At 38.6% G+C, this 15,322-nt stretch overlaps 1 protein-coding gene across 2 annotated transcripts in view; it reads left to right on the forward strand.

Moving 5' to 3' along the window:
• The first annotated feature begins 1,635 nt into the window (after positions 1-1,635).
• The window catches only part of LOC121952592 (flotillin-2a), a 29,778-nt gene continuing 16,091 nt past the window's right edge, over positions 1,636-15,322 (forward strand). Inside the window, exons 1-3 of one of the 2 annotated variants that reach the window (XM_088088083.1) lie at positions 1,636-1,841; positions 9,575-9,656; positions 14,449-14,539. In XM_088088083.1, coding sequence (XP_087944209.1) covers positions 1,793-1,841; positions 9,575-9,656; positions 14,449-14,539 — 222 coding nt within the window. In that variant the 5' untranslated portion in view covers positions 1,636-1,792. Of the gene's footprint in view, positions 1,842-9,574; positions 9,657-14,448; positions 14,540-15,037; positions 15,129-15,322 lie in introns of both variants that reach the window. The other variant, XM_088088082.1, reaches the window with a different exon arrangement.

Here is a 15,322-nt window from a genome sequence, read left to right on the forward strand (position 1 = left end):
TTGTAATTGAGCAAATTTATTCAGGTTTAAAAGGGTTAAAGTACCAAAAATCTTCAATCTGCATTATGCGATTCACAGATATTAAAACTATCGCTGTCACGGAAATCTGTGACCACCAAAACACCCAAACATCACGTGATGAGGTCACCAAACACATGACTGCCATCCGCAAACAGACTTTTCTGTGTGAGGAAAATTACAGAGAGTCCTGTTTAGGTGACTTTCGTGAGAGGAAATTCAACCGGCCACGCCTTTTTTGATTATTATGGTATCGTATCTCTCTGCGGTGGGGAGGGGCAGAGCAGAGGGGAGGGCTGTCCGATCAGCTGAGTCAAGAGATCCCAAAAAACAACGGAACTGAGGCGCGGGGACCTACAAAATAAAATCAATAACACGACCAGCTTTTCTCACTTACTCAGCTCAGTCCTCAAATATTAGCATAATAATTCAAAACAAACCTCAAAACCACATATTTTCATTTCTCATTATTTTAAACAAATGTACTTACATTTATTATATTAATCATTATATGATTATATATAAAATATTTTATATCTAATTATGCATATTGCTCTTGTTTATATAGTGCAATTATTCTTTTTTGTAATTAGTTTTTATTTTAGTTTTTAGATTAGTCAAACGACATTTAAAGAAAAACAACAAAAAAAAAACAGCAACAACATACAAATATCAGCACACAAACAAAACAAAACAAAGCATATCGCCATTCCTTACATAATACTATATATATATATATATATATATATATATATGTGTGTGTGTGTGTGTGTGTGTGTGTGTTTCCATCCTCTATGGGATTACATACCATATGCCATCTTCCAGATTTACAAATATCAGAAAATAAAGTTACAAAATAATATATGACAAATATTCTTGCATGAAATTAATTGTACAGTGTTTTTTTATTTAATTTTTTTTTTTTTTACAAATCTACAGTGTTTCTTGATATGTTTTGTGTGTGTGTGTGTGTGTGTGTGTGTGTGTGTGTGTGTGTGTGTGTGTGAAATTTCCTGCTTGTATCTTGTACAATTATATTTATTTTATCATTTGTGTATTGCAGTAATACAATGATGTGTGCAGTAACTCTTTACAGTTATCCACCATGAACTTGTCTAGAGAAAAATGTACATTTATGGTCTATAAATGTTATTTTATTTGTATATTTGTCCTGTTTTTACTTATTTTATGCTTATTTATTATTCTATCACTTTTTTGACTCTTGAGCTGCTGTAACAAGCAGGCTACCCTTTTCCATGGTAGGATCAATAAAGTTTATCTTATCTTATCTGCAAATTGGTGTGCAGTTACCAAATGAATACTCTACATATTTCTTATCAAGACTTTGACCGACATATTTGTAAAGTGCGTTTACTTTTTATTTCTATTGCAACTATGTTGTTTTTTAAAATTATTTTGTTTCTTTCTTTTTTGTTGTTCGAAATAAACAAATAAACAAGACTAAAACTGAAATTAGTTTTCACCACACAGACAGACAAAAGAAAAGAAAAGAAAAGAAAAGAAAAGAAAAGAAAAGAAAAGAAAAGAAAAGAAAAGAAAAGAAAACACAAAAACAAAAGCTTTATTGTGAAAGCCGTAGGCGGAAGCACTGCCTCGTGTAACGGTCGCTTTGAGTCTCGCTGCTCGCCTCCGACAGAAATCATCGATCACTGAGAATTGGTGGAAAAAAACGGCGGAAAATCGGCGTTTATAAGTGAAATTGGTTTCGTCGGCGTCGACTAGGTTTGGATACGTGTGTTTTTCTGTCGGTAAAATGGGGAACTGCCACACCGTTGGACCAAACGAGGCCCTGGTGGTTTCAGGTAACGTTAACGTTTTTCGGTCGATGTGTAGTTGCTAGCTCCCTCCTGGCTCGATGAAATGCTTATTGAAAAAACCTTTAAACAATTTACTAAACCACTCGTCAAACCTTTATTCGACGTTTATTTCACTTAAATATTGAATAGCAGTACACAAGCTAACAGTACATGTAATTTGGGGAAACGTGACTTTAGCAAGTCACAGGTTCACGCCAAACCCTATTTGAAAAAAACGGCGGTTTTCATTTTAAATAGTAAATGTTATAATATTTGGTAATGTCTGTCACTTTTTGGGTGTAAATGGACACTGAGAGACGAGACGTGATATTCGGCTTAATCCCACAAACGTTTATGCGTTTATACTCAGAAATATGTCTGTTATATTGTTTAATAACACCAATCTCTCCACCTGTTTCCTGTCCTTTTTCTGACTGAATCAATGTGTGTTCACGTTTTGTCTCTCCCTTTTAGTGGTTTGGATTAAATTGGGTTGTGGTTCCGCATCTGTTCTTGTTTTGGTCTCAACGTTTTGCTCGTGAAACTGCTCCCACATTTGTATTTAGTTATGATAAAGCAGCCGTCGTATGTCCATATGTGGAGAAGCAGAGTGAATGAGTTTATTTCGTGTCTGTTTGTTCTGTTCTGTGTATGTAGGACATGGTGGCTCTCTGCGGCAGAGGGGATACAGCTGAATTAATTAAATTACAGCTGGTACAAGCCCCACACACCCATCACATGGTGTTTCTCAGACTTGAAACAGGATACACAAGATTTCTTAATCTCAAGGCTCTTCCAATATAAAAACTGAGAGGCCAGGTCCCCCCTTTTTGTGTCAAAGATTGCCGTTGAATTTCCTTTTTATTCGAAATTCTCTGTAATGTTAAAGCAAATGAAGAGCAGAGAGCCAAAATGACTGCGAGTCATGCTATAACTGGACGTCTGCAGGTCCTTAAATGTCTGAAATTCAACATTATATATTAAAGTCATTATAGGAGCAGTGTATAAAATTTAGGGAGATTTAGAGGCATATAACCGTAGGTTTGCTCAATTATAGCAAAAATAGTAATCATAATTATTTAACGAACATCATGCATTTATTGGATATTAACTCTGGTGTTTATTTTAACAGTGGACAAGTTTAACTATAAATACAATCAAACTGAAAAACAATGAAAGCTTTACAGTTCACCAGCAGCCATGTAACAATCTTTCACATGATTGTGGTCAAAACCCTAGTGTTTCCACACCTCAAAATTTGCGTTTTCTTTCCTCTCGACCAGTGATCCTCTTTCTGCCATCTTTTTGTAATTTCTGTTAACGATGTTTCAAAACAACCGGATAGGCGATGTGTTGTTTACATGCACATTTAGTCGAGCTGCAGTTATATCTCAGTTAGGACATTTATTTGGACTACTGTCCTTGTCCCAGTATACAAGCATCAGGGAAGAAATCGATTTATTGATGTACGTCTGACTCCTCTACGACTGGTGGAGATATGTCCTCTATCAGTTAGTTGCAATAAATCTATATTATTTACAGTCTATGGTATAGACCCAATCACAATCACAGCTGTTTATTTACAATAACTTTGGGTTAGAAAACTGCTGCATCACGTACATGTAATCAAGCGGTGCTGAGCAAACTGTGCCTTCATTGATAAGAATAAGCCACCTTAAAATTATGATGATGATCCATATCAGTTTAAGTGTAATTTATAATATTTTCACTGCTTTACTTGACTGTCAGACAGCCCTTAATGACGGGGATTTGAAGCCGTCCTTTTACTCTGCTGAACGGCGGAGCTGCTGCTCTACCGCTGCCTCCATCAGCTGTTGTGGAAGATAAAGAGGAGACAAGTTTAAAATATAGTGAACACTTAAACTGATAATGATTTTTTAGGTGGTTAAAATATGTTTTGCTGCCGCTCTGTCCACAGCAGGACATCGCTTAGCTTCTGTACCAGTGTTTAGGGACTGTATATAATATATCAGAGGAGGGGGGTGGCTGGGGTGTGACTTTGTTATTTAAAATAAATAAAAAATACTCCCAAGTTGTATGTTCCTCACTAAAGCCAAAATTAAAACACAAGCCCCTCCTCCATGCTTACTTTTTTAAAAATGCTGTACCTGTTTTGCAGCAGCTCTTTCCCCCTCATAAGTGACAAAAAATAATAAATAAAAATAACCATAATCCTACATCATCATATATTCTAAATTTTATTTGCTATTCTTTTTTTTTTTTTTTTTTTTTTTTTAGATCAAAACCATGATTATCTAAAAAAAAAACAAAAAACAGTCTTTAATTTGGTTAAAAATGATCCAGAAAAGGTCTTAAAAAGCATTAATGATACCTGTACATGCCCTGATTTCTATGTTAGATCAAATCAAAACTTTTTGTCATGTTTCTGCGCTCTCCATTAATCTGATATGGTTCCCTGGTGGACCTCAGACAGTTTTTTTTAGGAATTACTGATCTCTGCCTCTTTGAAAATCTCCCCTCAGTTTATGAATGTGGTTTGGCAGCACGTAGTGCATCAAGTATTTCCAGCAGGCTTCTGCAACTAAATCTGTTTGGGCAGTTTTCCTGTCTAATCCGCTTGTGATGAACGACAGAAGAGAAACATTTTTGTGTTTTTCCATTGTGAACAAACTTTCTGAGCGTGTCAGTAATCGCACAGAGGAATTAGGAGCAGAGGTGAGTGGGCGTGAGAAAGACGTCCTGATTTCAAGATTAATTCCACAAATGTAAAAAGGAAAGGACTCTTGTTTTTATATTTTACGAGATTCAGAGCCAAAACAATTTCCTTTTTAGGCCAAAGGCAAAACATGATGCAACATTATGTTTTCTACATGATGTGAGTAAAGGCATTCTTGACTTTTTAGGAACAAAACTGCATCAAAGGCACTAAAGCTGATGACAGGATTTTTTGAGCTTGTGTAAGTTGTCATTCATTCACACTGAGCCTCTCCCCCTCCTCTGTGGAGCCAATGCAGTCAGGAATCTCAGATATGCCGGTGGTCAGGCTAAAGGCCGCTGCTCCCAGCCTTTCTATAGGTCCTCAGCGTGTTACTTCTTTAGCTGGTGATGGTATTTTGGCACGAGTCAGGTGGGTTTTAGTAGTAAAAGCTCGTCCCGCCCACATTCCTTCATTAAAACAGCACTTCTAATCTGAGTGAATTAGATTATGTTTTAAAAGAGCATGTCCAAAAACATATTTTTGTGGTTCTGCTCGTGGTCAGCCACAGGTTCAAAGTTTCAAGAATTTAAAAAATGAAAGTAAGAGTTGTTTAATCCTCTTTTGGAAAGATGTGGAATGAGGCAATTTGGCAAAAGGTGTCACGCAAATCACAATAAATTAGGAAAAGATGGCAAGAAAAAGACCTGAAAATTAGGTTTAAGAGAGAATTTATTAGAAGTTATTAATAATAATAATGATAACAACAATAATAATAATAATAATAATAATAATAATATAGGAAAAAATGTCCATAAACCTTCTTTTTAAAACTTTTTTTTTTATTTATTTATTTTTTTTTTTACCTTTTTTGATTTCTTTCTCCCGTCTTTCTTTTTCTCATCTTTTTTTCTAAATTTCAGGTACTTGTCTTGTAGATTGTTTTTACTTCTTTGTAACATCTCTAAAAAAAATCATGCCAATTTGCTCAGGCTTTAAAGTGTTAACCCTCTGAGAGACATTATAACAAGTTGATGATAAAAAAATAGGCAAAATGTCCATAAACTGTTATTATTTATTTATTTATTCATAATTATTATTATTAATAGTAGTAGTAGCAGTAGTTGTAATTATTATATTATTAAAGTCTTATTTTTTTCTACATATTTATATATTTTCAAAAATGTATTTTTTATTTACCCTTTTTGTCTTTTTTTTGTACTAAATTTCAAGTCATTTTCTTATAACTTCTTTGCATGTTTTTGAAAGATATCAAGTCAGTTTGCTTTCGTTTCTAAAGATTACTTTAAAAGAAGTCAGTACTGTTAATTGCTATCACTGCATGTGATTTTTTAGATAAAAAGACAGAAGGAAATATGACAACATTCACTCACATGACCAGCTGAGCTCAATAGGTCGTTACGATGAACTCATCAGAGTATTGCTCAACTTTCCAAGTGCCAGTTTCCTGGCCTGGACGCTATAAAGCTTCTGCTTCCTGTGGGATATTGTTCAGTCACACCAGGAAATTTTTAAACTGGGAAATGCCAGAAGCCACTGTGCTGGAGGGAGATTTCTCCGAACATTTTCACAATACGACCCTGAAAAGAGCAGTAGTACAGTGCAGTGTAGTAGTACCCCTGTTGATGGAAATGTGAGAACACATTGTCTGTGTGTGTGTGTGTGTGTGTGTGTGTGTGTGTGTGTGTGTGTGTGTTTGAGATGTGGGTCAGTGAGTTGGGCTGCTTGATGGTGGAGGATGTGTCAGTAAAGAAAGTGCAGCCCCTCCCCCTCCTCTGTCTGTCCGTTAACGTGTGACAGCTGGGAATGTCACACCAAACAGTCCAGATTAAATTGTCAGACTGAGGCCGGTGACTGCTGACTTACATCTGGAAAGATCTCACATTCACGCTGAAACTGTCATTTCTGCAGGGCTGTGGGTTTTTTTGGCACATGAAAATAGACGTTTCTGTGATGGTCTGCGTGTAGCTAATGTCTCTGCAGGATAGTTAGAAGTGTTTGTCGTGTATTGTGTAGAAAGAAGGGTTCGATTCAGGTGTGAATTTGCTTAAAGTGCAATTAGAGAAGATTTTTTGCTTTGATTTATCATTATGAAGTAAATGTTGATTGTAATAGCTATAGAACAGAGTGTCCAAACTCTTTAAATGAGGGCCAGATTAGATCGTGTAACACACCTGTGGACCAGCTGCTTCTTGCATCATACGGGTTATTTCTAAAAAAAAAATCAAATACAAAGACACAAACACAAGTATTTTATTCTTTAGTGAAAAATATTCAACTTTTCCTCACTCCTCAAAGTGGCATCTCTCGCTGTAGACTTTCTTTGCCATGTTTGTTGCGTTGCAGGTAACGCCTGCTGTAAGATAACCATTAATCTGTATGATCGTCCTGCCATCATGAGGTAAATGAAAGTAAATGCAAAGTGATCTTGCTTGATTAACCAGTATTGTGTTAATTATATGGTATATTGTCAGTGCATGTCACCACCAGTTAAGGACCTGAAATAACACGTTCACCTGGGAGTTGTGTTTCCATCAATGCCGATCAGAGCAGGATGAAAACCCGTCTCTGCTTCATTTAGTCATTTGAACGAGGTGTAAAAATGCTGATCATACACAAGCTCAATGCATTAAAAAGCCAGATGTTAGCAGGTGTTTGCAGGTTTTTTGTGCAGTGGGAATGAGGCTTTGTTCCACTTCAAAGTGGAACAATTTCCTCTTCGAAGCATCATCAGGTCAGTTTATTGTCTTGTGTGTTAGATAAATAATTAGTTTCCATGAAATCCAGGCAGGCAGCCTTTTTTCTAGTGGTGACTCTTGGTATTTTAGCAAATAAAACCTGTTTTTTTCCTCATAGACCACTATCATACAAGAGACACCTGTACAGCTGTTGAAGGGACACCTCAAACTGCAAACTACTGACTCTTCTTATTACGAAAGGTTTTATGTTTGGAAAACTTTTCTCAGGTTGATAAAAGAGATTTAAAAATCTGTCTAATTAATTAAGAGTCTGTGAGTTGAGCAGGAACTCCTGCGCCACATATCGCAGAAGTTAATCAGGAAGCTAGACGCTTTTTTTTTTGGTGTACATGTCAGGCGACCAATTCCATCATACTGAAAAGGCACCATCTTGGGGTCTGCTTTCTAGTTAATATTATAAATCTATAATTAAATCGCATGTATCACCACAATCAAATAAAGCACATGCTGCCGTGAAGCATTTACAGTCTGTTAAGAGCATTTTAACAGGTGTTTTACATGTTGCCTGATCTTGCTGTTTTTACTCAGTGGTTTAAAACCATCATGGCTTGCAGATAAGAATTGGCTAAATCTGGCAGCTTTACATGATGGACTCGTGTGCTCATATTAATTAATGTACATTGTCCTAAATAAAATAAACATAAACAGATAAAGTACCAGTATTTGAGTGCCAGTGTAACATCAAACCAAAGAGCGAAAGTGGCTCCAGAAAGCAGAGATGAGGTGCATGCTCCTGGTGTATCAGCAGCAAACATTGTGGGCGCTGTGGTTGGAAAATGGAGTGCTTTTATGACGTTCTCAATAGCACATGATCCTGCAAAGAAAGACACTTACAGAATGTGAAAACTGTGTCACTGTTTGATAGATCTTTCTCAGTAACGCCTCTGTGCTACTTTGGGTTTAAAGCCGGATCAGTTGCTACAGTTACATACAGATTTGTTTATTTTATGTATTATTTTAAGTTTATTTCTTCCAAAGAAGTGTATAAATTCGAGTGATTTGTGTAGATGCACACATAATGTGTGTAGATGCACACATAATGTGTTAAATTAACTGTGCACAGATTATTATTATAATCATGCACGAGATTTTACATTTAAGATGAGTTTTTTTCTCCTGTTGATGATATTAAGTAACTGATTTTTTTCTGACATTAGCTGGAAGCATAAACAAGTTGTAAACACAGCGTTGACATATTATCACCTTTGTTAGCAAACAGTTACAAGTTTATATATCTAATAATTACAGAACAACATTATCTTTCATTTAGCGTCATGTTTTTTTGGCTGCTAAATGTTCCCGTGTTCAGCAGTCAGTCTCTCACTGTCTTTCTGCAGTTTGGTGCTGAGCAGGTATTGTGCAGTGAGAGATGTTAAACAAGTAAACAGAAGAAAATGTTTGCATTGTTCGTTTGAACAAATCACAGAGACATCACATTTGTACGTTTCAGGCCATATTTTTCCAGAGCAACGTAGCTCTGATTACCTCTATGAGCTGACTTTGTTATCTGAAGCTGAAGGGGAAGGTGAGAGGTGTGATATCTAGGCAGGACAGCTGCCAAGCTGCAGACCTGTTGGAGACCACCAAACAACAAGACCGTTTTTAGTGACACGTCTTTAGCATGTTTAGTGGCAGTTGTGCCACCGAAAGTGTGATGCAGACCTCTGCTCCAGACTAACAAACCACAAAATTGGTTGTGTTTTTGTGAGATATTAGCAGCATTTCCAGCATGCCGTTACATGCACCAAGTGCTTCACATCAACACACATAGAAGACAAAAAGACAATAAAACCTGCATGTAAAAATAAAACAAGATCAGAGTTTTAAAAGAGGTATAAAAAAGATATTTTAAGACAAAAACTTGAAGTGTTCCTAACTGTAACCAAGTGTTTTTGTATTGTTGTTGAACTGTAAAGAAACATAAAGTTTCATGTGCTAAACATGAAACAAACAAAGGTTACATATCCGGGGTTTGCAGAAGCAAACAAAGCCAACATTTATTCTGTCAATTAGGTGAGAACATCACTGACTTGTGCGGCTGAAAATGGCACTAAAAGTGCATTAAGAGGGACTTGCTATAAAGCTTTGAAAAGCCGAGGGGAAGCTGCAGATTCAGGCAAAGATTCTCTGCAGATTTATCGTTACGAGTTCAAAATATCTGTTGTTGACGCTTTTTAAAGGCCCTAACAATCTAAATCAAATTTCTGTTGCATTTGGCCAGGTCGCTTTATGTTTTTTCTCTGTGTTGATCGTAACCATGTGACGTCTGTGTTGTCTCACAGGTGGCTGCTGTGGCTCAGATCAGAAGACGTATGTTGTGGGCGGCTGGGCCTGGGCCTGGTGGCTCATCTCTGACATCCAGAGGTAAGTCCTCACCGCTCCTGCTTCAAAACAAACAAAACACCTAAATGTCTTTTTAAAGCTGTTCAGTCTTAGATGGCACAGTGCTCACTGTAAGCTTTTTAGCGCGGGGTATCTGCAGGTTCACACCGCAGGGTCACAGTAGGGATGCACAAGTTTGTATCTTTGGCAAAGGCTGATCTCTTCACTCGTTTTGGCAGAGTGCCGATATTGATATATGCATAACATCTAATTAGTTTCAGATAATCAGTTGCCAAATTGTATTTATACAATTTTACAATAAAATAATCACAAAAAGGCAATAAATAAACAGACTGCCAGTACTCGCTCAAAACAAAGAAAAGAAAATGTTCGTATACACGTGTAGTCATTGATGCGATGACCTCGAGTGTCCACTCATGAATGGAGGGTCAGTTATTGGGGGCTGTAAGGTTATTAGTCTCTCTGCATCCAGTTGGTCTAGAGCAGGGGGGGCAACCTGTGGCTCTGGAGCCACATGGGGCTCTTTAGCCCCTCTCTAGTGGCTTCCAGCGGCTTTGACACACACAAAAAAGAAACCATGGACATGAATTTTTTTTTCACATTTTAATTTACTTCTTTTTTTCGGTTCTAGGTCTAAATAAATGCTTACATTTTCCACTTATAGAAAACCCACTGAATGATTAAATTAAACATAACTAAAATTTGTGTCATACATCTATGGCCTGATACCTTTTTCTTCTAAATTTTAACAAAACCTCGATGACGGAGGCTTGTCTCGAGTTTCCCTTGCTAGGCTAGTTATGTCCTACAGATCCAAAAGTCTCGGAGGAAAATTGAGAATTCAACGGTGTGTAAAAAGATTTGTTTGCTTTAACTTTAATTCTAGAAAGTTAAAGTGCCAAATAATCATGAATAGCCAACTGCAGAGTAGCCACATTGTTGTAAAACACATTAATAAATACTTATTTACACAAATCATGTTGATAAACTTATTAAGACTTAACAGGCTCTGTTCCGTTAACTCTAAGGCTCAAATATGTTTTGCGGCCTCAGACAGGTTGTTAAAATTATTTTTGGTCAAAAATGTCTCTTTTGATTGTAGAGGTTGCGGACCCCTGGTCTAGAGGGAGATATATGAACAACAACTGGTCAAACTGACATTGAATTTAACAATTTAAGACCCCCAGTGGATATTTCCTAATGTTTTGTGACCCTTTCTTCTAATGCTGTCATCTGGCCAGAGCTTTCATTCACTGGAACAAGATGTCACAAAATCTAGTATGTCGTTTATTGAGCACGTTAAAAACGATCAGCCACACTCCTGCACTGTGTTCCTTCATAGCGGTGAACGTGGACACTGTAGTTTATTTCCAGTTGATTGCGTATACATTTTTCCGATGGTATACATACTCCCCCAGGGCACTGAATGTGTTAATCCACAGCTCAAAATAGTTCTGAACAAATTCTCTATTTAATTACTGTCATAGGATTGGTTGACAGTGAGAGAGTTTATAAACATTGCCTTATTTGTACTTGAATATATAAGAATAATTTTTTTTTTTTAATTTTAAAAAGAGTCATTTTTATGGGTATGTAGTAAGAATATTAATCATTAGGTTTATCTCTGCAGATACCCTGAAAAAGTATTTTTTTAATTATGACTTTGCGACTTTCTTAATGTCACTGTTGTTATTGTACAGCTCAGTAAAGAGTAAATAAGTTAAAAATGGTAAATTGGGGCATCAGTATTAAAAACTAATATTTACCACATGTGTAAACACAAGCGCTCACCCCTGCCGCTGCTTTCACATGCAGCTCCAACGAATGCTGGAAAGATAAACAGATGGTACATAATGGCGAGGTCAGGCAAAGTTACAAAGCATAATATTTACAAAACCGCACAAAAAAACTGTTCAGCTTGTAGTGTGTTAGACTCCCACACTGAAGCAAGAAGTCATATTCATTTTCATAATAAATAAACAAGTGGAATTTATCTTTAGTTTCTCCTCCAGAGCTTAAAACCAGAAAACAAACCCTGCAGCTGAAACACTCACAAACTGTGTGTTTGACATTTAACCCTGTAAAGCTCAAAGCTACCAAAATGTGCCCGTATATGCAGAGTTGTGGCACTGGTGCTGTTTTCACGTTCGTGAAGCAGCTTTTGTTTGTCAGTTAAAATGTGTACAGAGCGTAGGTTGTCATGAGGCCAGCTTCCAGGACTTTTTCAGTGCTTGAGTGATCACAGAATTGCCCAAAATTAAAGTGGATTTACTTCTCACGTAAAAGCTTCAAAAGATACAGTTGGTTCTTAAGGGCACGGCTATAAAAAGTAAAAAAAAATCCTTTTACGCTGCATGAAAACAAAAACAATCTAGCTGTACCATCTGTAAAATAGTAATAATCCTAAGAACATGAGCTGAAGCGTGATAATTTTCCTCGTCTCTGGAGGTTTTTAATTGATGTGTTATTTTGGGGTTTGCATGTCTGTTTGTTTCTTCTTTGCTAACCTGCTTTGCTTTGTCCGGTGTTGATCTCGCCCTGTCTGAGCCCTCAGTGTCTCCTCCAGGTCCCTTTTACCCCATTAAGTGCTGCTCTCTATCTTTTAGTTGCTAGGAAACGTTAACGGTAGACAATAAAATGATGCATGGCTGGATTTATACATCCCCAATTTAGAGACAGGCTGTCCCAGGAATCCTTTCTCGCCTTTTTTTTTATGCTGCGTTTTGGTCACGCGTGCAGTTTGGTCAACATTTCCGATGCTCTCTTGGACGATACAAACAGGAGAGAGAGAGAGATGGTAGTGGCCACTTGAGATAAAAGCCCCGTGTGCATACGGACAGCGGTATAAAAGCGGAGGGGAGGCAGCGAGGCTTCCCGCTCCTGATGCAGTAATCATGTTAATGTCCGGGCCTGTGACTCATTGATCCAATACCAAAGATGTGGGAGGTGGAGTCTCCTCCTCCGAGCGTCACTGCAGTCAGCCTCCCATGTCTTTGACAGCAGCGAATCAGTATTTATTGTAGGAGAACAGCTGTTTTTATCAGCTCTGAAACATAATCTCACATAAACAAACCAGCCGCACTGAAGTGGAGCATTGTTTGTGGAGGACATTCTTGTGTAATCTCCGCACAAATGTAATCTGTGGAGAGGCGCTCGGCTTGAGAGTCCTGTCAACACTCACTCGAGTTTTCATCAGTGGATCTTGCTCTTTGTCCCAGTTTATGCCGTTATTTTTTTAAAGGGACAGTTTGGATTTTTTGGAGTGGAGTTGTGTGAGATTCTTATTCACAGTCAGTGTTAATGACGGTCAGAACGGCCTCAGTTTGAAGAAGCAGGCAGGAGAACCACCACCGAAGCTAAACAATGCACTGCTGCAGACGGGGGCGGCAGCAGAACATATTTTTTCCACCTAAAATAAAATCATTTTAAGTGTACGCTATATTAAGAATATTTGAACTGTTTTACCTTCATGTCAGAATGTTGAACTGAACAGCTGAAGCCGTTATCTTTGCTCTCGTCTGGGTTTTTTTTCTGCCGTTATACTGCAGGGGAGCACGATTAAGGCTGTACCGAATACCATTGCCCGCGCTCCAAAGCTTCGGCAATTATCAACAGCAAATAATCGGAGCTCCAGAGAGACTGTGTGTTTCATGGCCTTACCTCCAGGAAGGAAGAGACCGCGCACCACGAGCTTCAGTGTTAACTGAGAGAGAGCAGCGTGCCTCCGACTGCTTGACAAGCTTTGTTACGCGTTATAGTTTGTAAAGTTAAAAAACACTCCAACAGTTACATTAATCTGTGTCCGGTGTTTTAATTGAGTCTGTCAAATTTCGTCGTACGTCTGAAATGCCAAGTGTCCTCGTTATGGAGGATGTTGAAATTAATCTGAGCTGATTTGCAGGACAGATTTGATTTGCAGAGCTTCACTCGGGGTGAGCTGCTGCTCACAGGACACAGAAAAGGATTGTCTTAGTCAGTTAACCCGTTGGGTAAAATGATCATTTCTGTCACTGCGTGTGTACGCTGTTTGATGACTGACGCAGTCACGGACTCGCACACCACGTCACAGCATGACACATCTAGCAGATGACTGAGATAACTGGCAGCAAAATGCAACTTTTTGCAGTTTTTTACAGGTTTTTTCAGTGACTCTCCCTTCAGAGAGTCACTGAAGCTGCAGCTTGAGCAGCTGTGTTGATTTGAGCTACGTTTGCATTTTAAAAATTGTCACTCCTTCTTGTTGCGCTGGCAGCTTGGTCTGCATTGCCGGTATCCCAGCATGCTTTGCACAGAATCAGTTGCTTTCAGTAAAAAATAAATGAGAGTTGATTTATGGTCTCGTTAGTCTCGTATAGTGGGACCGTCAGACCCGGCTATCTGACCGCAAGGTAAAGCAGTGAAAATATTCTAAACAGCGAACACTTAAGATTATATTTGTGTTATTTGGATGGCTAAAATTGCTGCTGCCCCCGTCCAGGGCAGTACATCGCTAAGCTTCTGTGCCGGTACTCCAGCCTGCTTCCCCAAACTGTGAGTGTGTCGCAGTTCAAAAGTACCTGATACCGTCTAAAAAATCCACACTCTCGTAGACAAGAGAAGCGGTTGTAGCTGTGAGGGTCCCGGATTTGTAAGCGGTGTCAGCAGCACCGGCCTTCTGGGTTAAAAGCGGCAGAAACAGGAGGTCAGGTTGTGTGTTTCTCCCCCTCCCTCTTCCCTCTTCCTCTTGACCTTTGGTTACTGACATTCCTAACAGCTGTTGTCCAACTTACTGTTTTGCCTCTTGCTATTCCCGCCTGCCTGCCTGCCTGCGTAGAATGTCTCTGGAGGTTATGACCATCCTCTGTCGCTGCGAGAATATCGAAACCTCGGAGGGTGTTCCCCTGGATGTGACAGGGGTGGCTCAGGTAATGCATTAAAAAAACAACAAAACAAAAGAAAACAAAAAAGCAGTGGCTGGTGCTCGAGACCAAAGGACGACTCAGGAAAATGGTTCAACTAACAAGCTAACGTTGTCTATGTGTGTTTGCCTTTCTCATCTTCATTGCTCTTCTTCCTCTGCAGTGGAGGGGGAGACAGTCAGCTGTCACCAACTTCGGCTTCCCGGCAAAGCTGAACTCTGAGTCACCTTTAGCAACGGGGTCAATAAATGAAGGCTAAAAATGAGGATTTGAGGAATGAAAAATCCAAATGATTTGAAAGAATAATTGCGACAAAAATCAAAATCCCACAATTCTGGAAAGCGTCTCATTTTGCTCCGTTGTTAGTGATCTGGAGTCCTTGGGTGAATGGTTTTCACTTTGTCCTCTTCTTTTCCTTGTGTTCTGGTCCTTCCCTTCATTTGCTTTCCCTCCGAACATGTCAATTTGTATTTTTTTTTTATATTTTTCCACATTCTTCAACAGGATAACGCTTGAGATTATGACCCTGCAGCCCAAGTGTGAGGATGTAGAGACAGCGGAGGGTGTAGCTATTACTGTCACTGGGGTGGCTCAGGTAAATCACCACACTTTTCTGGGAATGCCAGCTCAGACTTCACTAACCCACACACCCTCCCCCACCCACCCACCCTCCTTTTCTCTGGCATCACCCCATGATCACAGCAGAGGTGGTATTTCATACAGAGGGCTCGAGTTAAGATGAAACCTGTGTTTTTGACAATACACAGGGTTCCCACGGTCATTGAAAAC

The sequence above is a fragment of the Plectropomus leopardus genome, chromosome 15 (assembly GCF_026936395.1).
Source record: "Plectropomus leopardus strain MGB_pleo_1.0 chromosome 15, ASM2693639v1, whole genome shotgun sequence".
NCBI lineage: Eukaryota > Metazoa > Chordata > Actinopteri > Perciformes > Serranidae > Plectropomus > Plectropomus leopardus.